Source organism: Anticarsia gemmatalis, chromosome 30 (genome assembly GCF_050436995.1).
Source record: "Anticarsia gemmatalis isolate Benzon Research Colony breed Stoneville strain chromosome 30, ilAntGemm2 primary, whole genome shotgun sequence".
Lineage (NCBI taxonomy): Eukaryota > Metazoa > Arthropoda > Insecta > Lepidoptera > Erebidae > Anticarsia > Anticarsia gemmatalis.
In genome coordinates this window covers 2,662,501-2,685,318 of record NC_134774.1, presented here as the reverse complement: position 1 = coordinate 2,685,318, position 22,818 = coordinate 2,662,501, and the positions used below count along the sequence as shown (strand labels likewise).

General features: G+C 35.9%; 3 protein-coding genes across 5 annotated transcripts in view; 2 read left to right on the top strand and 1 right to left on the bottom strand.

Moving 5' to 3' along the window:
- Positions 1 to 258: 258 nt before the first annotated feature.
- LOC142985524 (uncharacterized) lies at positions 259 to 3,914 on the bottom strand. Its single transcript, XM_076133746.1, has 3 exons — positions 3,767 to 3,914; positions 3,092 to 3,535; positions 259 to 2,291 (listed from the first exon to the last, which is right to left on the bottom strand). Exons 1-3 carry the CDS (start codon positions 3,828 to 3,830, stop codon positions 1,888 to 1,890), a joined length of 912 nt encoding a protein of 303 aa, XP_075989861.1. The 5' UTR covers positions 3,831 to 3,914; the 3' UTR covers positions 259 to 1,887.
- An 81-nt stretch (positions 3,915 to 3,995) lies between these two features.
- Positions 3,996 to 7,919, top strand: LOC142985515 (uncharacterized). The gene is made up of 4 exons (XM_076133731.1): positions 3,996 to 4,198; positions 4,594 to 5,292; positions 5,630 to 5,942; positions 6,555 to 7,919. The coding sequence occupies exons 1-4, from the start codon at positions 4,150 to 4,152 to the stop codon at positions 7,858 to 7,860; spliced, it is 2,367 nt and encodes a 788-aa protein (XP_075989846.1). The 5' UTR covers positions 3,996 to 4,149; the 3' UTR covers positions 7,861 to 7,919.
- A 316-nt stretch (positions 7,920 to 8,235) lies between these two features.
- The window catches only part of alpha-Cat (catenin alpha), a 71,958-nt gene continuing 57,375 nt past the window's right edge, over positions 8,236 to 22,818 (top strand). For all 3 annotated transcript variants that reach the window (XM_076133739.1, XM_076133740.1, XM_076133738.1), the window contains exons 1-3: positions 8,236 to 8,412; positions 21,539 to 21,711; positions 22,492 to 22,638. In XM_076133739.1, the coding sequence (XP_075989854.1) occupies positions 21,543 to 21,711; positions 22,492 to 22,638 (316 nt within the window). In that variant the 5' untranslated portion in view covers positions 8,236 to 8,412; positions 21,539 to 21,542. The remainder of the gene's footprint in view (positions 8,413 to 21,538; positions 21,712 to 22,491; positions 22,639 to 22,818) is intronic.

The following is a 22,818-nucleotide window of genomic DNA, read 5'->3' as shown; positions in this document are numbered from 1 at the left end:
TTTAGTGCAGTGGTTAACGTGGTCACCTCGCCGCAATAACCGTAGCGCCGTGTGTGGTTCCAATCAAATTCAAATTCAAATTCAAATTCAAAATATCCTTTATTTCGTAAACTTTTTACAAAGTATTTGAAATAGTCACGTATTTCTATTTCTTTTGTCCGTTTCGGAAAAGCTGGTTGCTCGTGAGAAGAAACGGCAAGAAACTCACGGCTTGCTCTTTTAAAAATGTCAATTTGCTTGATACAAGATGATTTGATGATTTACACTAAAAAAAAAAGCTGAATAAATCTAATTTAAAATTTAAGCTAATAAAAATAGTAATAATCTTCAAAAGGAAACTTATTGGTAGGACACAGTAAAACATTGTACATTAAAACATTAGTACATTATTTGAAACAGACTTGGTAGAAGCAGCACAGTCCCAAGCTTTATTATCGTCCAAATAATCTTTAACAGTATAATAGCCTTTTAAACATAAGTTGCGTTTAATGACTAATTTAAATTTATTGAAGCTTAAATTTTTGATTTCACTAGGGATTTTATTGTAGAATCGCACACATTGACCTCTGAAGGATTTGTTTATTTTTTGGAGCCTAGTGGCTGGAATAACAAGTTTATTTTTGTTTCGTGTATTAATGCTATGTATATCGCTCTTTTTCTTGAAATGTGTTATATTTTTGTGTACATAAATTAGGTTTTCATATATATATTGACCTGCCACCGTCAATACATTTATCTCCTTAAATTTTTCCCTTAGTGAATGTCTACTGCCTAAGTTATAAATTGCACGAATAGCCCTCTTCTGCAGCACAAAGATGGTTTGGATGTCGGCAGCATTACCCCAGAGCAAAATTCCATAAGACATGACACTATGGAAGTAACTGAAGTATACTAACCTAGCTGTTTCAATGTCAGTGAGTTGGCGAATTTTTCTGACCGCAAAGGCTGCAGAACTAAGTCTATTCGACAATTGTGATATATGTGGACCCCACTGTAACTTCGAATCTATTGTAATGCCTAGAAATTTGGCTGTGTCCACAAGGTCCAGCTCATCTTCCTTAATCTTTATCAAAGTTTTCACTGGTTTGACATTAGGTGTTACAAATTTTATGCATTTAGTTTTTTGCTCGTTTAATAGCAGATTGTTAACATCAAACCAATGCACCACTTTAGAGATAGCATTATTCACATCGTCAAGATTAGTTTGATGTCGTTTAAATAAAAGTGATGTATCATCAGCGAATAATACTATCTCGTGACTATTTTTAACAAGATGAGGAATCACACCCGGGACTAATATTTGTGTGATGAGCACGAGTATCTGTTCTGAGCCTGGATGTTGATGTATCTATATAAGTATAAGTATGTTTATCAGTTATTTGGATACAATACAAGCTCTGCTTAGTTTGGAATCAAATGTCCGTGTGTGGGTTATCCAATGATATTTATTTTATTATCGTGTTATTGTGTTCACCGGTCGGTATAAGATCTTTGGGTTTAGCAACTTTTCATGTAGTTGTTCTATAGATGGGTGACCGCATAGAGGTATTTGAAATGAGCGTCTTCGTGCTTCGGTAGGCATACAAAAAGTTGGTTGTTGTCAATTAAGATAACAGTCGTTAAGTTCTTCAAGAATTATAGCCGCTTTCCATCACAGTGATCAAGTGACACTTTACATTACTTCAACAACTGTTTAAACAACTCTCTCACATGACATTGCTCACGATGTTTTCCTTCATCGTTATAACAACGTGATCATTATTTAGAACACATCACTTGGAACACTCATTGTTTAACTCTCGATCACATAAGAGATTAATGTTTAAACCACTCGACTATTTTTGATTATTCATCTTTTAGTATCATATTTTTTATATAATTTGTTATTCAAATGTCTTCAATATTTCTCATTTCTGTGGACGCTTTCATTGCTTGAACTTGTTTTAATAAAAGATCTAATATACTATGATTCTTTCTAGATTTTTTATTATCTGTGCTGTCAAATTGTCTACGAAAATTGGCTTTGACTTTTCTGTCCGAATTCATTTTATTAATATTTCTGTTATAAATGTTATTTCTATTCTTAAATTTGTTTCTTTTTAGTAGCTTTTTATTTGTCATTCTTTTAGTAGTGCTTGTCATTTTGACATTTCTTCGTTTTGTCAAAAGTCGTGTATGTGTCGTGTGTGAGTGAAAAGAGAGATCGTTGTATCTCCTTCTATTTATGAAATTCTTAGGCTCCTTGTTAATATTTCGGATTATATTTAAATAATGAGTTGTGCGTACTTTTTCTGAAAATAAGAAAAGATTCAATTAAAAAGATAATTTTGATGAAATAATTTCATTGCGGAAAGCTTTCGCAGTCGTGTGTACAATACACAGGTACACTCTCTATTACATCACTCTCATAGTGCGGTGAGACGGTCGACTCGGCCAGTGAGAGGTCAGGCGCAGGACCATAGGCGACACGTGCTCTCCGAGGCACGGATATCTACGCCCTCAACTTCCTAACTCCGGGTAATCTCTTAAAAATAGGTTAGGACCCGGTAGGATACGATGAGTGAGAGGTCAGTCGCAGGGCCGACGGCTTTACGTGTTCTCTAAGGCACGGAGGTCTTCTGCCTCAATTTCCTAAACTTAGAAGGTAAAAGTGCACCTGTGTATTGTGCAGACATTTATAACTATAAAAAAAGTCCTGCACCGGTGGCCGGTTTCAGAGTGTTCAGAAGTTTTTTGGCAACTCTTCTCATCGGCTCTACCTTCTGAATTGGCGGTAAATTTACCTACTGTATTTTTTTTTAAAGACAACTCCCGCACTAAGAATTGCTCTTGTGTCGCGGGGATTTTAATAAACATACAAACAACGGACACAAAACACAACCAGACTCAAAACAATTATTTGTGGATCGCACAAATAATCGCTACCTGCGGGAATCGAACCCACGACCTGCCGATGCAATGGTTTCGGAGTGGTGACCTAAACCACTGCGCCACGGAGGCCATCAACAGTTTATCAATAAATTTCTGTATTTGACCTGTATTAATGAATAATTTCGTTTTAATAAATAATAACGATTTTTTAGTTACTCACTGATTGGATTTTCGGTTGTCCACCATTCAGGATAATACTTTTTAATATCGAATTTATTTTCCTCCGTTTCCTCATCGAGACCTTCTCTCATTCCTTCAAAAACAATAGTCGGCGTTGTGTTGGCCGCTTCAGTTGGTAAAATTGGCAATGTATAATTATAATTCGTTCCTATATCCCAAGTTGCCAGCGTAGAAAAAGTTGACATTTCATTTAACGTTGGCAAGTAGGATGGAGTGTTCGTCGTTTGATAAGGGTGTACTGTCACGTCGTCTTTTAAAACGTCAAATTGAGGGTAGTCAAAGAAATCTGGGCGTAAATCACTGAAGTAAGTTAAGTTGTCTAAATCGGTTAGAATGTTGAGGCTGCGTTTTATTTTGATTTGAACAGATTGAAGAAAGGTGTTGACGTGGTTCAGAGATTGTTGTAGCTGTTGTGATGTGTTTTCTGAAAGGTATACATAATTATAATGTTGTAGATAAATATAGAGTTGTAACTTAACACAATTTTTGAAAGTATGTAAAGTCCCCAACCCGCACTTGGTTCGAGTGGTGGAATCAAGATCTCTTCCTCATTTTGGGAGACGATTACCATTGCGTTAATTAGTGCTGCGTTTCTTACGATAGTAAAATCAATAGTTTTCTGTTTTTTCTTTATGAAATTTATTCTCAAACTTACCTTCTGATACACATAAATTAGTTAAAAAACTAAACACGAATGAAGTTAGAATAATTTGATGCATTTTATTTTATTGTTCGTTTATTTTCAGACAGAATTTTGTGTGTCACTATATTTTATTATCTCAATACATTTAGAAATATATATTTTCAAGACTTTACATGGAACCAATAAAATGTCCAATTGGATTTTTTTATTATTTATGTATTTTTTTTATTACCTTGACTATTGCATAAGACTCGAGTAACTTTTTATTTTATTTTAAAAGCATTTTATTACTACTACTAACTATTATATTTTTCGATGCAGGCGAAAATAATTAGTAGTTATTATTAAATTATATAAAATTATTTAGTGTTAGTGAAACTATGATCTGAAATACAATGTTAGTGCGTGTTTTAATAATTATTTACGGAATATTTATGACTACAGGTAAGTTTATAATACTTTGTTAACTATAGCTGTCCCAGTCTGAGCAGTGATAGCCGAGTGGTTTAAGTGGCGCCTCCCAAGCAAATGGTCGCAGGTTTGAACCCGAGGCAACACACCAATGACTTTTCCAAGTTATGTGTGTATTAGAAATAATAATCATTTGTTCCAACGGTGAAGGAAAACATCGTGGTGCAATCTTGCATGCCTGAGTGTTTTTTAGAACAGTTCTTAAAGGTATGCAAATTCCCCAACGCAGTTGGTCAGCGTGTTGGATTCCAAACCTGACCCCTCCCTTATTACGGGAGGAGACCCTTGACCAGCAGTGGGAAATTAATTGAATATATAAAATCAGAACAAAAACTACTACAAACTAAATTATTTTCTTTACACAACAGAAGCAGATCAAGAATCTAAAATGGGGCTTAACCGTCACTACAAAATGGCCGAAGAACCAATTTTACAACCTGTCACTAAAGATTTAAATACAAATTCACAAAACAAACAGCCTAAAAACGGGAATAATAAACAAATCAGTGAAAACTTTACGAAATTCTTAAAAGCATTAATTAATATTTTAACTAAATATCCCGATGCAGATTTAAAACATTTCTTTATAATTTTCAACGAAGAAGCGAGAAAATTTGATTACACTGGTTGTAAATTCAACGAACTGTCAGATTTGACAGGTCTCGCTGAGGTTATGGACCACAGATTATATCGACTACAAGACCTACCTCCGAACGGTATTAGAAATTTTCTAGCAAGAGTTACAAATAGGTTGACAGAAAGTCACAAAGACAATGAAAGAAATATGATTCGTTATATTAATTTTATCTACAGTTTGTTGCCAGTTGAAAAATATAACATCGTATTGGGTAATTTAGATAAATATCGTGTGGGTGCGAAAAATAATGCTGTATTGAGACTGATTGTACGCAAAGGATTAAGATCATTAGTTTTCGATTACTATTCTGTTTTGATAGATGAAACTAGATTACATTTAAAAGATACTCTTTATAAATATTGGAATAATTTAATCGTGAATCATAAGCAAGTTAAAGGAAGTAACCACAGACAAAACAAACAAGATACAGGTATGTAATAATTGTTTATTTAATATATCTATATAAGTATGTATTTAGAAGTATATAAGTATATTTATGTGTATGTTATTTAACTGCACGTTTGTCGCAGTGGTTTACGTGGTCACCTCGCGGCAATAACCATGGCGCCGCGTATGGCGGGTTCGAATCCCATCTGGGACAAGTCTGTGTGATGAGCACGAGTATTTGTTCTGAGCCTGGTTGTAAATTATCTATATAAATTGTATTTAGAAGCATATGAGTATGTTTATCAGTTATTTGGTTTGGTTACAATACAAGTTCTGCTTAGATTGGGGTGAGTTGTCCAATGAAATTTATTTATTTACAGACGAAAATAAAAATGGCGATTCTGAAAATAATACCAAACAATTAATTGAAAAAGCAAGCAGTAATTTAAGAGAAAATACTGAAGAAATGATTAAAAAACCAAGCATTTATGCAGAAAAAAATTTGACAGATAAAAATGTTCCCTCTTTACAAAGAGCTAAAGGGAATTTTGCGCATATCACTGGGATGCATGGGAGGATGTTAGAAAGAGATGGCAATATGAAAACGACTGTTATTAGACCAGGACCGATGTTTGTAAGAGACAGAGTGACGCCTAATGTAGTGAGAATTCATGGAAATTCACAGAATTATAAGTAAGTTATTATATTAAGTAATGATGGACCTTAGTCCGCATTGTAAGTAACTCTTATGTCGAAGTGAATTTTACAAACATACAAAAAAATTCCTTACTTTGTGTCCACAAAGTACAATGAGGCAATTATCTGTCACAAAATAATTGTTTCGTGTGCAAATCGAATCCTTAACCTCCCGACGCGCTGGTGGCGAGGCGACCACCTTAATCACTGCACTACGGAGTCCGTTAATATAACTTTTCTATCAGTATAAGAATATTTACAATAGTTAACCTGAACTTAACGTGTCCGGTATATGACACTAATCTCGCCCCCTATTACAAGGGACTAACATTGTTAATGGCGAAACGTGGATGTATTTTATACACCTCTGCCTATACTTTCGCGTCTTGCCTGAAAGATATTATGTAGGCATGTTATATGTGCCATTTAACTTCATATGTCTGAATATAGCAACAAGTCGCTGTGTAGAAGACGAAACATAAATACAGTAGACGTATACGCGGAGTGCCTGTGAGGGAGACGTAACAACGACGTGCTTCCGTTCCCTCACACGCACTCCTTGTTCAAATAACAAATTTAGTTTAATTAACTTAAAATATTTTATTATAGGAATGAAGATAACTTCAAAAAAGTTACTTTAAAACATTCAAGAGATATTTTCCAAACCACACCAGTTAAAGACATTTCAACTACAGAAAAGAAATTATTGCGGGAATTAGAAGCTGATGAAAATATACCAAATTTAGAAAGACATACAACTTCATCGGTTGAAGAAATAACGACAAAAACCAATATGGCTGACGAAAAATATATTGTTCTTAATCAAACTATGATTGGAATAACAGTATTTAATCAAATACAACGGTTAGTTAGCGAAATTAAGGTTTTGAAAAACCAAATTCAAAATGATTCAGAAATTATAAGAGATTTGGAACATAAACTGCATGATATGGTAAAGCAACGAATTGATTTCGAAAAACATTTTAATGCGAGGAATTTAGAAGAAAATAACAAAAAAACGGAAGATTTTGAGTTAAAACAAAAATATGGTACTAGGGAACTAGAACCAAAGAGAGGTGACAAATATTACGATGAAAATGAAGAAGGACAGTTAAACAAAAATATCCGAGATAAAAAAGAATTAATAATAGCAAATGCAGATAAAATAATGAAACAAAATGATGGACTAAAATTCGTTGACTATGATTTAAATCGTAATAATAAAAAGAAAATGGCCATAGAACCATCATATCATCGTAATCGGCGTAATCCAACTTTAGAAAAAAATTCAGAGCATGATTTACCTTCATTACGCGGAAAATATAGAAATTTTGAACATGGAGGAGGAGAATTTTATAAAAAACCTGAACCCAATCCCGGAGCTCCAGATTATGACTATGGTAGAAATATGGGTACAAATTTAGATGAACAGCAATATGAAATGACAACACCATTAAATATTTATCAAGACGATTTTTTAACAACAGCCAATAAGCCGCCGGCGGAGCCTGTTAATAGGTTTACGAATAGAGATATGTATGCAGACGATTATTTCGAAACGACAAGTTTTAGACGAAGCTTAGGGAAAATAAATCGCAATGGTAGGCGAAGAATGGGGAATAATGAAAATAGGAACGTTGATTATAACGCCGGTGTCGTTCCTACCAGAAATGAAAATATCGATAATCTGGCAACACCAGCCAGACCGCTCGCAAGCGCAACGAATCTTTACGATTATGACCAAATGGCGGAGATGCAACCAGAAGAGGAGCCAGTAGATGCTGATTTAGCAAATTATTACAATAATATAAAACCTAGGTATGATAATGACCCTGAGCAGAGATATGTCCCGCAGAATCCAAGACGACAGATGAATTTGGTTCCTGAACCACCTAAAGATGGGGAACCCTTATAAATAAAATGTTGAAACAGTTGTAAAAAAAATACTTAGAAAATAAAAGTCTTAGTCTACAAGCCGCGTCAATTTATTTACATAGAAGTAGATTGTTTCTTAGGGAATTAAGTAAAATATTTCAAAATGTGTTTTTGTTTTTTTCCAACACATTAAGCAACTAAAATAAAAGAATATCATTTATTTGCAGACTGCCAGTTGACAACATTAATTTCTATAGTCGAAATACTGAAATAAAAACAAAATTAAATGTCTTCAAGGGTACGAATTTATAAAATAGAACTAATTTTATTTCGAGTTTGTCGCCAAGATTACATTTTTAGTCGAAAATTATAGTAGTTTTGTTGTTTAGTAGGAATAATTTTTCGATGTTGACAACACAGTAAACATTTTTGACACGCCTTGGTGATATCGTTTACTGTTTTTAATCGAAAATCGTGTGAATTTCTTTGTAATTTTGTATGAACTGAGTGAAATATACTTAATTGTGATTTGTGTTATCATTTAAAATCAGTGTTGAGTGGTTATTTCCAAGGAATCGTTGTAAAAATCAAGGTAAAAGTCCTTTCTATTACTTGTCAATGTATAACCCGTCTAAATTGAATACATCTGTTATTTTTTCACTTAACGAGATTAAAAACGTCTATTTAATTCAGTAGGGTAATATCGTAGTATTTGTGATTGGAAATAATTAAATATTTACACGAAAAAATCGATTATTGAACAAAATAAATACTTGATAGTCAAGATTTATTCTTTGTTTCGTGGTTGATTTATAGTTAAAGTGAAAATTATTGTTCCTTTTGTGAGTAATTGCATTCTTAAGATGTGAGTCACTCGTTGTTCATTGATAAAATTGATTGTTTGTGTACACACTCGATCGCTAGCCCCCTTCAACGGCTTCACACTAATATCTAGTACACTTATGCTGCCCTAGTACTTTTCAATCTCACACCCTCAAACACTCTTTTCTGCTTCTGGTATTTACAATTCTGAGAAATTGTTCACCATCGCCTTTTTATGATAGCCTAGTACTCGAATGATGTATGGTTTTTTGCTTTTTAACTGACTTCTATAAAGGAGTAGGTTTTCAATTTCGTTGTTACTTTATACTAGGTTTGTCTGAAGTATGATTTGTTTGTATGAATGTATGGCAATTTAGTCATGGGAATTATTTTGTGTATGTGAAAGGAACTTATAGTTTTATAGTGGGGAAAGAAGCTTACCTACTTTTAAGGAATAAGAATGAGAGCATATAATAATATATTTATTTATTTATTTATTTATTTGTTAGCAGGCATGCAGTTGTATACAACTGGTTAATGCCTGTATCCTGGTAATTCACTATGATGTAATCATTCATTAAACAAATATTTGTCCAGTCTATTTTTGAATTGATTGACAGTTTCAGCTTCGACTACATTCTTTGGAAGTTTGTTCCACGCTCTGACAATTCGGTTTGACAAGAAGTGCTTGTGATGCCGCGTCCGCACGTTTGGCACTTGCCACAAACTCCAAACCTCTACAAACGTTTGGCTTGATTCAATGGCAAACATGATGGCAAACATCGCTATCCACACGCTTGCGAGTGAGTTAGTATGTTCTGAAATGGCAAGCATAACGGACGTAATGGATATTGAGGTTATATCAGCCATAACATTTAGTTTAAGTTAATTTTATAAAAAAAGAAAAGAAAAAAAACTACTAACGATCAATATTCTATAATATGCGATCATTTCAAATGCCCTCGGCGTCGGAAGATTGGCTTAATATAGAAAGAGAATTAAGTCTGCTGGCCTCCAGTACACAAACCAAACTGAGCGCGCACCAACATATGGATGCGTCGCAAGCGCTTGCGGCAAATTTCCTTTGATTTGTGTCAAAAAACCGACACTCGATCGGAACGGCTACAAATGCTTGCAAACCTTCACAAACCATGGCAAGCACTCTCTCCACACGTTTGAATTTGTGGGCGTTTGTTGAGGTTTGGCAAGCGTGCGGACGCGGCATAAGGATTGTTGTTCGACAAGCTGGTACACAATTTTAAATGATGGCCTCTGAGATTAACATTGTCGTTATAAGTAAATAGTTGATGCATATTTTTTAGGTTGTAGTGTCCATTTAAAATTTTGTATGTCTCAATGAGATCTCCACGATGTCTGCGGTCTTTTAAGGTGGTAAGTTTTAAAATTTGCAGTCGTTCTTCATATGATCTTCTTTTTAACAGGCGAGGTATTTTAGTGAAACTGCGTTGAATTTTTTCCAAAAGCTCGATATCCTTTTTGAAGTAAGGGTTCCAGACTTGAAATGCGTACTCCAGGATTGGTCTGACGAATGTTTTGTAGATCTGAAGCATCATCTCTGGAGTTAAGACGCCAAAGGCTTTCTTAATTAAGTATATCAGGCTCTGCGCTTTTTTTGTAATTGTAGTTATGTGGGCCTCCCACTTCAGGTCTTCTGATATTTTTACACCTAAGTCTGTTTGAATTTTAACTTCCGAAAGCAGTTCATTGTCCAATCTGTAGGATAATCGAGGGTTACGACTGCCAATATGCAATACCGTACATTTTGAGCTATTAAGATTTATCAGCCATTCCTTAGACCAGTTTGCTATTCTATTCAAATCACTTTGAAGGCGGTCGTAGTCAATGTTAGGGTTTGCAAATATTTTGGTGTCATCTGCAAATATGCTGACATTACATTCCAAGCAGTGAGGAAGATCAAATGTGTATATTATATATCTGCCGTCGTAAATCTAAACACAGTAACTTCAAAATATGCGTTTTGAGAAAAACGCGGTTGAAGTTTAATGGTTAATTTTTACTCTCATGAAGATACTAATTATTGTATATTATTTCATGCAACTTTTAATGTTAGTATATAGTTAGATCTTTGATTCTGTATATATATATCTAGTATATTATTATTGTATAAATAATAAAATTAGATAATGTGTTTTAAGCTAGGGTAATAATATAATATTTTTTTCTTTTTTAAGTTACAACACGGTAACTCAACGGTTACTGTGTTGTAACCAAGTTTTACCTATTACTGTGTTGTAACTTTGTAAAGATATTAACATTAGGGGAATTACGACACAGTAAGTATGTACATACTGTGTTATAACTATGTTTCTTAGAAATACGTATAAAATCAGTAATACAGTAAATGAGATACTGTGATTTATTCAAGTATTTGTTGTTTATTTATCCATACTAATATTATAAATGCGAAAGTAACTCTGTCTGTCTGTCTGTCTGTCTGTCTGTCTGTCTGTCTGCTACTCAATCACGCCTAAACTACTGAACCAATTTGCATGAAATTTGGTATGGAGATATTTTGATACCCGAGAAAGGACATAGGCTACTTTTTACCCCGGGAAAATGACACATTTCCCGGGAAAATTCAGGTGGCGAACGAAGTCGCGAATATTCAATATTATAATGACACTGAATTAACAAAATTCCGTTGTCATGGCAACTGTTTTAATGGCGGATATGCTTTAGCGCGACTTCGTTATATTAAGAGATATAAATAATTTTGAGAATATTTTTCGTGAAAAAAAAGCATATTTTATATCATCACGCTACGACCAATAGGAGTAGAGTAACAGTAAAAAGTGTTACAAAAACGTGGAAAATTTTGACCCATACTCTCTTATGTGACGCAAGCGAAGTTGCGCGGGTCAGCTAGTGAACAATATTTTATACGCAATGACAGTAACTGAAGAAGCCGTGTTATAATCAAGCAAAAAAAGAAAAATTAAAATCTATTCACGTTAAAAAAACACAGTTAGTAGTGAGATACTGTTATTTAATTTAAAATAACACAGATACTGTATTTTTTATTAAAAAAAATGTTTTTTTTGTAAAAATACTGTGTTTTTATTTAATGTATTTCGGTAACTATCCATCGTACAAACAAACCGAAAACTTTCTCAAATAGCCCGCGGTCTCCTGATTCCAAAGAACTAAACAAACTATAAACACAGTAACTTAAGTTACTGTGTTTACATTTACGACGGCAGATATAGCACCGGGCCCAGGACTGAACCTTGTGGTACTCCGCTGTGTATTATGCGGGGACCTGAGATCGTGTCACCAACTCTCACACGCAAGGTTCTCTGTGTTAGAAATGATTCGATCCAGGTCAGCAGTTTACCTCGTATGCCCACAAATTCAAGTTTCTGTAGAAGCCTTTTTATAGGGACTTTATCAAAGGCTTTTTCATAGTCAAGATAAATCACATCAATTGGTTCTTTCTTATTGAAATGTTTAGTCCATGTTGATAGACAAAGTAACAAGTAGATACGGTTGAACGATGGGGACAGAAACCATGTTGTTGTTCGGCAATAATTTGGTGATTCTTGAAGAATTGTCTTATATGTTTAACTATAATTTTCTCCATGATTTTGCACATTACACTAGTTAAACTAATGGGTCTATAGTTTACGGGATCAAGTTTACTTCCCTTTTTAAATATTGGTGTCACTATTGCTGTCTTCCACAAGTCTGGTAGGATGCCAGTATCATATGAAGTCTGCATTACTCTTGATAGATGTTCAGTGAAGTCACATTTTTTAAATATTTGTACTGGAATGTCATCCGGTCCAGGTGAAGTATCGTTTTTAAAGTCTGCTATTGCTTGTTGAATGCTGATTTTGGAGAACGTTATGTCATCAATAGCGTCTGCAACTCGCAGTTTGGGATCCAAGGTTGGTAATGCCGTTTGGGGTTCTATCTGGAAGACACTGGCGAATTGATCCGCAAAAGCTTCGGCTATATCACTTGGTTCGGTAACAGTTCGGCCTTGTTTATTATGTAGGATAGATGGAACGCTTATCTTAGACGTAACTTGATTTTTTATGTAAGAATAAAATCTTTTAGGCCCAGCTTCGAGTAAATCTTTTTCATAATTTATGCGTGCAAGTCTAGTTATTTTTATCAGCCTGTTGTTGAATTTTCTATACTCATTATAGTGTTCTCAAGCCCAGTTAACTTATATCGATTCCACATTGCCAATTTGCTGTTAATAAGTTTTTTTGTGTCAGCTGATATCCATGGTTTATTGGTGGTATGTCTGCTAAATCTCATCTTAGGAACATGTAAATTAATTGCTTCTCTCAATGAATTAATAAATAATTGAAATTGGTTCTTGACGTCACTCATGGCACTCATCTTTTCGCACAATGTACACACTGTTTTGTCTATACTATTATAGTCAGCCTTCTTGAAGTTCAGCTTTGGAGGCAACTCCTTAGTTTTGTGTTGTATTTGCAGTTCTATAGTTGCCAATAAGCAAGTGTGATCACTTTTACCTATGGGGGCCTGATGGTCGATACCAGCAATGAGGGACTCATCGTTTGTAAAAACTAGATCTAGGAATGATGGTTGGTTTCCTTGTCGGAATCTGGTGTGTCTGTCTACTAACTGTTGAAGATTGCTGTTCAGATACCATTGTACAAAGTTATCTTCCCTTGGTGTAACATATCCACTGTCTTCAAGGGGCCACTTCACTCCCCCATAGTTGAAATCACCCATTATAGCTACTGGGTTAGTCTCCGAGACATGACTTAGGTAGTAGAGTAAGCTGTTATCTTGATCTAGAGTAGAATCATTCGCTCTGTATAATATAAATTATAACATAATAAAAATTTTGTGTTTCCAATTTGAATATCAAGCCACAAACTCTCAGTATTTTGTTCTTTCCTGTTATATGCAGTACTCATGTTTACTTTGATGAAGTTAGTGTTATTTGAGGCATATATTGCTACTCCACCACTTCGTTTGCCAATTCTATCGTCTCTGTATACAGTGTAGCCGGGTATTTTTATCATTGAGTCAGGTATGTTAGGTTTTAGCCATGTTTCAGTAGTAATTATCAGTGTAGGTTTTACTGACTGTACTCTAGTGATCAATAAATCAAGTTTGGAAGTTATTGATTGGATATTTGTGTAAAGTATAGTAGTTGCAAGTGTGGTGTGTATGTACCTTTATATTGCACATCTCCCTATATATTCAGATGTTTTATTACAATATAGTTCAGTTTTTACTCAGCATTCGTTGTTTGATTTACTATCCGATACGCCCTACCTTACATGGCGACCCTGCCAGGATTCGGTAACAGTGGAAAATTTTGCGCGTCTGTTTAACATTCCTTGACTATATTCGGTCGGTGACTTGTGCGACGAAGATGTTGGACTATATACTCAATAGTTACTCGCTAGAGGTGTGTACCGGGTTAGGAAATACAGAGAAGAAAGATGGGATCCACTAAATCAAAAGAAGAGGTGATCATCGCCCAAACCGCATCTGGCGGAACGAACCAGGCTTCAGTGGAGGAGATTAGAACCCACATCGGGACTACGAATATTATACTGCTTGTGATGCTCACGTTGATGGCCTTGGGTGTGCTGTATGTCGTGTATAAGGTCTACAAGAGGTGTCATCTGGAGTGGATAGAGCAGCAATTTCACCACCATACACTTCGACGGTCATTTCTGCGTGCGATTCCGAAGGCGCCGATGGACAATACCGATGTTTAGGCAGCGAAACGGTCAAAGAGAAAGTGATGTGCAGAAAAAATAATTAAAAAAAAAAAAAAAAAAATGTGTACAAGTGCGGTAAATTGAATATATTGAGTGATACCCTAAATTCCGGTTCGTATTTCTCTAATTTCGTGCGGTAGTGCGGTACAATAACTCCCTGAAGACAAAGGACACGGTTTTATATTACGGCATGTGCAAAGGTATAGATACAATGTGTTCAAAACCAATTTATTACGTATGTTATAATAAGTTATGGCTTTACAAATAGAGACATTATGTAATGAAATAAAAGCAGTAAGAGTATATTTAATTAAAATTGGACCATCTCGCAGAACTGGAAGCGTATTAGCTAAGAAATTGGTTGAGGTAAATGAAATATTCATAAGATATTCTAATTGTGTTACTGAGATATTAGATAACATTAAGAAGGGTAATGTTACAAGTAGCGACTCTGAAATATTTTATAAATTTAGTGAGAGGTTCCAGAGCATATACGCTGAAGTAATAAATTTATGTAAACCTTGTAAGGGTTCTGATATTGTGACAATGTCTTCATTTGATATTAAAGTTGCTCTAAATTTATTACCCCTCATGACCGACGAGGTGTCCAATATTAAGCAGTTGATCGATAATATCGAGTATTATAGCTCTATTCTGTCTGCTAGTGAATGTAAAAAGCAATTAATTACATTTGTGCTGAAGAGTAGATTATCCCAAGCTGCAAAATTGAGATTATCGCCTAGTTACCCTAGCATTGAAGATTTGGTGAATGATATGAGAAGAGTTTTATTGCCACAAAAGTCACCATCAGCTATTCAGAGTAAACTGAATTCTATGAGACAAAATGATTTGTCTGTGCAGGATTATGGGAAACAAATTACTGAGCTTTTCGTTGATCTCACGATTTCGCAAGCCAAGGGCAATACCGAGAGTTATAATATATTGAAACCAATAAATGAACAACATGCAGTTAAAAAATTCGCTGATGGTTTGCGAAACCGCAGATTAAGCACAATAATAGCCTCTCAGAATTTTAGCTCTCTCAAGGACGCGATACAGGCAGCGCAGGATGAAGAAATGAGTTCGTCGGCATCTTCAGGTGAAGTGCTTGGTATGTATTACAATAATAGAAATCCTAGGTGTTTCAGGCAGAATTTTGCAAGAGGTCATCGAGGTTATGCTAACCAGACCGATCGGCAGCGCAGGCCACAGCGTGGCGGATACAACAACGCTGGCGGGCACCGCGGTGGATGGCACGGCCCTCACAATCAGCAGCAGGTGCAGCAGAGCTCTTTTCGCAGGCCCTTTAGAGGTAGGTCTTACTATCATAATAATCGAAATCAAAGGATGAGCAACAACAACGTTAATCTCGTATCGGCTTCGGAAGTACCTTCCACATCAACAAATACGGATAATAAGTTTTTTCGAGACTAGAATTTTATCATGTAAAAGTAACTGTTCAATCAGTTTAGCTATAAATAACATCTCATTTAATTGGTTACTTGACACGGGTGCATCGATCTCAGCCGTGAAGTATAAACATATTTTAGAGCATCAGATATCGTATTACAAAGAAAACATAAGCATAACGGGTATTGGGGGCCAGATTACTACAATTGGATATTGTTATTTAAACTTAAACGTTAATGGTAATCAATTGAGACATAAATTTTATATATTTGATTTCTTACCAATTCGGGCGAATGGTATTATAGGACAAGACTTTTTAGCAAAGTACAAGGCGGTATTGGATTTTAGCCATAATTCAATCACATTATCTACTCTGAATAGTAAAATTAGTTTGCCTATATATGTATGTAATAATAATGCTTTAGAGATTCCACCGAGATGCGAGTCCGTACACTATGTGTCTACAGATTTCACCGATGAATGTGTAGTTTGCGCGTCGGATATTAGTGACGGAATTTATTTGGCGAGTTCTGTAGTTAAGCCGATATGCGGTAGAATTCCTATAAAAATATTAAACACGACCGAAAACCATTTTACACTTGAAGAAATTAAGCCAATAATACATAACCTTAAGGACTATACCATATGCAACTTCGATAAAAGCGAGTCAAATGCAAATCGCGTTAAGAAGTTGTTTTCAATTTTGCAATTAAAGCATTTGAATCATGAAGAACAGGTGGCTGTAGAGAATTTATGTGCGAAGTATAGTGATGTGTTTTATTTACCAGGCGACACTTTAACTACGACTGATATTTATAAACATACAATATCTTTAAAACCGAATACTACACCGATATTTTCGAAGCCATATAGACTTCCTCACGCCCAGAAAAAGGAAATAGATAGACAAATAGGTAAAATGTTACAGGAAGGAATTATAGAGCAGTGTAGGAGTGAATGGAGTAGTCCTGTCTTGTTGGTCCCCAAAAAACCTGATGCTAGTGGTGAGAAAAAATGGAGATTAGTGATAGATTATAGAAAATTAAATAACTGTATAGAGGATGACAAATTCCCTCTCCCAAACATAACCGAAATATTAGATGCTTTATCCGGATGTATTTATTTCAGTCATCTAGATTTATATCAAGGTTTTCATAATGTAAAACTAGATGAAAACAGTAGAAAATACACAGGATTTTGTTCAGGACAGTATCAACTAACTAGAATGCCCATGGGGCTCAAAACCAGTCCGTCTTCATTTTCTCGCATGATGACTATGGCGATGGCAGGTCTAACTTACGAGAAATGCTTGGTTTATCAGGACGATTTGATTGTATTCGGGAGAAATTTAGTAGAAAAGTCTAGAAACTTACAAGATGTTTTTGAAAGATTAAAGAAAGTTAATTTAAAACTCAACCCAGAAAAATGTGATTTTTTCAAAAAGGAAATGCTTTATTTAGGACATATAGTATCAAGTGGTGGCGTTTTGCCGGATCCAAGTAAAATAGAAATAGTAAAAAATTATCCTTGTCCAAAGTCTATTGACGAGGTCAAACGATTCATAGCCTTTGTTAATTATTACAGAAAGTTTATTCCCAACTTTGCGCAAATAGCTTATCCCCTGAACAATTTATCTAAGAAAAATGTACCTTTTGTGTGGAATCAAGACTGTCAAAATTCATTCGAAGAGTTAAAACATTGTTTAGTTTCTGCCCCTGTATTAGAATATCCAGATTTCTCAGAAAGCAATCAATTTATATTACAAACGGACGCATCAGGATACGCAATTGGCGCAATCTTAAGTAATAAAAATAATAAACCTATCGCATTTGCTAGCAGAAGTCTCAATGTTGCTGAAAAACGGTATCCAACCATTGAAAAGGAATTATTGGCTATTGTTTGGGCTGTAAAATATTTTCGCCCATATCTTTATGGTCGCAAATTCAAAATTCTTACAGACCATCGTCCATTAATTTATTTGTTTAACATGCGTGATCCATCAAGTAGGCTAATGAAGTTTAGGCTTTTATTAGAGGAATACGATTTTATTGTAGAATATGTAAAGGGTTCGGACAACGCAGCTGCAGATGCTTTGTCTCGGATTTCTTTTACGTCAGAAGATTTAAAAAATATGACTGAGTCTCATATAAATGTGACCACTCGGGCACAGGCAAGAAAGTTACAGGATTCTGCGTTTGATATGGTTTCTAATTGCAGTTGGTCTGATCAGCCAAATGTTATCGGAAGTCATATTAAACCAAGAATGGCTGTAGAGCTTAGACTTATAGATAAGGAAGAATTAGATAAATTACGAAGTCAAAAGAATATAAGTCGTGAAAGAAACGCGTTTTGTTATGTAGAAAGTATGTCGACAATTTTTATTAATCCTGACTTCCAATCGCAATTGACGCGAGCCGCATTTGTGAGGGAGCTGGATTATTTTTGTAAAGAGATAAATATCAATGAAGTATGCGTTATTAAAACTAAAAATAATAATATATTTGTACAAAAATTATTAAATACCGTAAAATCGTTAGGAAATAAGTGCGCACTTAGATTATTTATTATAAATGACGTCAAAAGAATCGATGATAAGGATGATAGGAAAGTAATATTAAATGACTTCCATCTCTTACCCACTAGTGGCCACGCGGGTATGAGAAGGATGCTCAATAATATTAAGAAATATTATTACTGGCCGGGATTGGATAAAGATGTCAGAGAATTCGTTAAAAAATGCGAAAAATGTCAGAAACAAAAACATGCTGTACATGTTAAGGAACCAATGGTAGTAACCTCGACGGCCACAAGTGCTTTCGAGAAAATTTATTTAGATTTGGTAGGACCGCTGGATAGGGATTGTTATAATTTTTCATATATTTTTACCCTACAATGTGAATTAACTAAATATGTTGTAGCACATCCTTTAATTTCAAAGAAAGCCGAAGAGGTAGCTCAAGCTTTAGTTAACTGTTTTATTCTTCGCTACGGGTTACCCAAAGAAATAGCAACGGACAGAGGATCTGAGTTTATGTCTTCAGTTTTTCAACAGGTTTGTAAGCTCTTAAATATAAAACACTTAAATTCCACAGCTTACCACCACCAAAGCATTGGTGCACTGGAAAATTCTCACAAACACTTGAGCTCGTATTTACGTATACAGACGGACAACCACCCAGAATCGTGGAGCCAATGGGTTCCGTATTGGTGTTTCTCCTATAATACGTCGGTACACACTGTAACTAAATTTACACCCTATGAATTGGTCTTTGGTAAAATATGTTCACTTCCCAGTAATTTGAATAATAACATAGTAGAACCACTTTATAATCATGACAGTTATCCTTGCGAATTAAAATATCGCTTACAATTATCTCAAAAGGAAGCAAGGGAAAATCTACTCAAAAGCAAATTTGTAAGAAAACATGTTTATGACAAATGTATTAACCCTATAGTATACAAACCAAATGATTTAGTTTTGATAAGAAATGAAGGTAATAATAATAAGCTAGACAGCATATATTTAGGTCCCTATTTAGTTGTTCAGGATATGTCACCAAATGTACAAATTATTAAAAATGGTAAATTGGATATAATTCATAAAAATCGAACAAAATTGTTTACAGCATAACTAAATATAATTAAATATAAGATATTTATTTTTATATCAAACCACACTTGTATATCATTTTTTTTTATTATTATCAATTGTAAGCAAAACTTGTATAACCTATTATTTATAATATTGCTTTATAAAGTTATGTGTTAATTAGCCAAATAAGTACACCTACTTAAAGGTATTATATACTTAAGTTATAATAAATGTCTTTATTCAAGTTATATTATCTAAAACATGTTTAGCTTTATTCCTTAAGCATATTAATTAGAAATAAGGATTTATTTTCATGATACTGCTCTTATGTAAAAAAAAAAAAAATGTATTCATGTTATTTTTTTTTTCCTCTTGGTGGGAGGTGTGGTGTGTATGTACCTTTATATTGCACATCTCCCTATATATTCAGATGTTTTATTACAATATAGTTCAGTTTTTACTCAGCATTCGTTGTTTGATTTACTATCCGATACGCCCTACCTTACAGCAAGAACCGGTTGAGGTTTGCTATGTGTGCCACTTTTGTGGGTGGAATGGCTTGCTTTTGGTGTGTGTATTGTGTTATTGCCGATACCGTTATTTAGTTTTTTTGGATGTTCGTAATTTTGATTATTGTTGGTTGTCCTCGTATATACTTTATGGTGATGTCCTTCTCTCCATTAGCGACTCGGTTATTCAGCTCCTCCCGCAAATACTTCAAGTATTCTCTTTGCATTGGGGTAAGGTCTGACGTAATAGATGAAGGTTCATTTAACTTGTTCTTATTACGAAGAACTTCCAATGCATCTTTCTTGCTCTGTAATATGACTTTCACTGGGCGCGGTCTGTTACTTTCACCTGTCTTAGGAGCGCCAAGACGAAACACCTTTATTCCGTCGTAATTTACTCTATTGGTGACAGATTTGATCACAGCAACACATTCCAGTTTGTCGTGTTCTTTCCTTTGGTCAGCCACATCACTAGTCGATTCCGGCACATTGTACATGATGACATTGTTAGATCTATAAGCCCTCTCACTCATCTCTTGAATAGCTGATTCGGTAGCTAGCATACTTTGTCGCATTCGCAGTTGCTTGACCTCTTCAGTGAGATCATTCAATTTTTTCATGATTAATGGTAATTGTAACATTGCTGACCGACAGTCACCGCATAGGAAACTCATTACACGGGCTACAGTTTTAAGTTCCAATACTCTAACTTCAGTATCTTATCCTATCATACTAATATTATAAATGACAAAGTTTGTAAGTATGTATGGATATATGTATGTTTGTTACTCTTTTCCAACAAACTACTGAATGTATTTTAATGAAATTTGGTACACACTTATAGCTTTTAAAGAAGTAGCCTATGCATCCCAGGTTGTATTCTCCTGCCATGGCGTGCGACGCCTCGGCATGGAGGGCGATGTCGACCTTTAGCCAGGAGGTGATATCGCGGAAGGAGGAGGCCGAAAGGGCGCGCGAGGTTGATCCTCTTGCCGCCCAGATGCGTCGCCGCCGGGCAGGTCGCCGGCGGCTGGCGCACGATCGGCGCATCCCCCCTTAGTGAGGACCTTGGGCGGCGGCTATGGGGACGCCGCCGTCCAGTTAATAGGTCCTCTCGAGGGTTGCCGATACGCTGTTGTGTTCGGCCTATCGGCATGTGGAGTTAAAGGCTGGGCAGCCTCTGTGAGGAACCCCTAAATTGGGGTGTCCGCGAGGCGTGCGGCTTGTGGTACATGCTTCGGCAGTTATCCCGCCGCACGCCGCCACAAGCGGCCGTGAGGACACACGTGGCGGTTTAGTGGGTATGCCTGCCCTTCTGGCGGGAGAGCCCCACATAACCCTGCACTCCACCCAGGGTGCAGGTGTATGCTTAATGCATTAGCCACGTTAAAAAAAAAAAAAAAAAAAAAAAAAAGGTTGTATTCTCCTAATTTTTACAACAATTACTTTTCCAAGTTATGTTTGTATCACAAATATTTAACACTTGTTTTTATGATGAAAGAATACTACTTGATAAACCTATTTAATGTGCTACAATATCAAATCTATTTGAATGTTTATAAAAGTATGTATCGTTTCAGTGAACTAAGTTGTGCTGAAAAATTGTTTTACTTTGTTCCATAGCAACATGGCGACGATGACGGAGCAGTACGGTACAACAGGGACTCTCACCCTCAAGTGGGACCCTCGCAACTTGGAGATAAGGACCATGTCTGTGGAGAGGACCCTCGAGCCTCTCGTGCTGCAAGTCACCACCCTCGTGAACAGCAAGGATAGGGATGCTAAGAAGAAGAGACGTGAGTGACTTTGACATTGTCTATACTTGTTTGTTTGGTTGTCGTATGGTTTATGGTCATCCTAGTGTCAAAGTTGTTCAAGCCGCCCGAGAGGCCTTTGACATGGCTTAACGACTGTTATCTAAGTAGACAAGAGCTGGGGTAGACTTTTTACGTGCCCTCCGAAGCATGGTGACGCCCAGCTCAAATGCCACTATGCGGTCACCCATCTATCGAATGACCGCGCCAAGGGTTGCTTAACCCACAGATCGTTTACCGACCGGTGAGCGGAACTGGCTATGGGCGCCCATCTTATCTATGCTTCTACCCTGCTACTCATAATATGTTCTATGTGACTGCCACTGTGGCCCAGCAGTTAAGGTGGGCACCACGCTCCTACTATTGCGCTGGGAGGTCGTCGGTTCGATTCCCACCAGGAACAAACATATTTTCGTGAAATCCTCTCATAGTGCACCTTTACATTTCTTACGGAATCCTCATATAGAAATTTCTACGCTCGGTAGTTTCGGCTGAGCATCGTAAGACAGTCAGACAGTTGCTCAGTTATGGAAGAGTTTTTTAAATATTTATTTTACCACACGGCTGGGCCATGTGCGTATCTAGCCTCACATGCTACTTTAGTTTGGGGACACCATATTCATACGTACATAATATCACACCATTTTCCCATAGAGGTAGGCAGAGACCAAAGAACGCCACTCGATACGATCCTTACAAACTTCCCTTGCCATATGTCTACCTTTTTAACAATAAACATATCTCTCTCTCTCTCTATATCAGCCGGCAAGTCAAAGCGCGCGAGTGCTCTGGTGGCGACAGTGGAGCGAGCGACGGAGATCTTCATAGAGCGAGGGCAGAGCATCGCGTACGAGAACCCGGAGATCACGCAGCAGATGCTGGCCGCCGTCGAGGAGGTGCGGAAGGCTGGTGAGTGTCTATACTATCTATACTAATACTAACTGACCCCGCAAACGTTGCTTTGCCATACTAAAATGGCTATAAAAATTTAGGAGTTGATGATAAATGGGTAAAAATTTAGGGTCATATGTTTTCTTTAATCTAAACAATATTATTAAGCTGAAGAGTTTGTTTGTTTGTTTGAACGCG

Coding starts and splice junctions, on each gene's coding strand:
- LOC142985524 (XM_076133746.1), bottom strand. CDS start 3,830: ATGCATCAAATTATTCTAACTTCATTCGTGTTTAGTTTTTTAACTAAT. Junction 3,536..3,766: donor TAATTTATGTGTATCAGAAG/GTAAGTTTGAGA, acceptor TATACCTTTCAG/AAAACACATCACAACAGCTA. Junction 2,292..3,091: donor GACAACCGAAAATCCAATCA/GTGAGTAACTAA, acceptor TCTTATTTTCAG/AAAAAGTACGCACAACTCAT.
- LOC142985515 (XM_076133731.1), top strand. CDS start 4,150: ATGTTAGTGCGTGTTTTAATAATTATTTACGGAATATTTATGACTACA. Junction 5,293..5,629: donor ACAAAACAAACAAGATACAG/GTATGTAATAAT, acceptor ATTTATTTACAG/ACGAAAATAAAAATGGCGAT. Junction 5,943..6,554: donor GGAAATTCACAGAATTATAA/GTAAGTTATTAT, acceptor ATTTTATTATAG/GAATGAAGATAACTTCAAAA.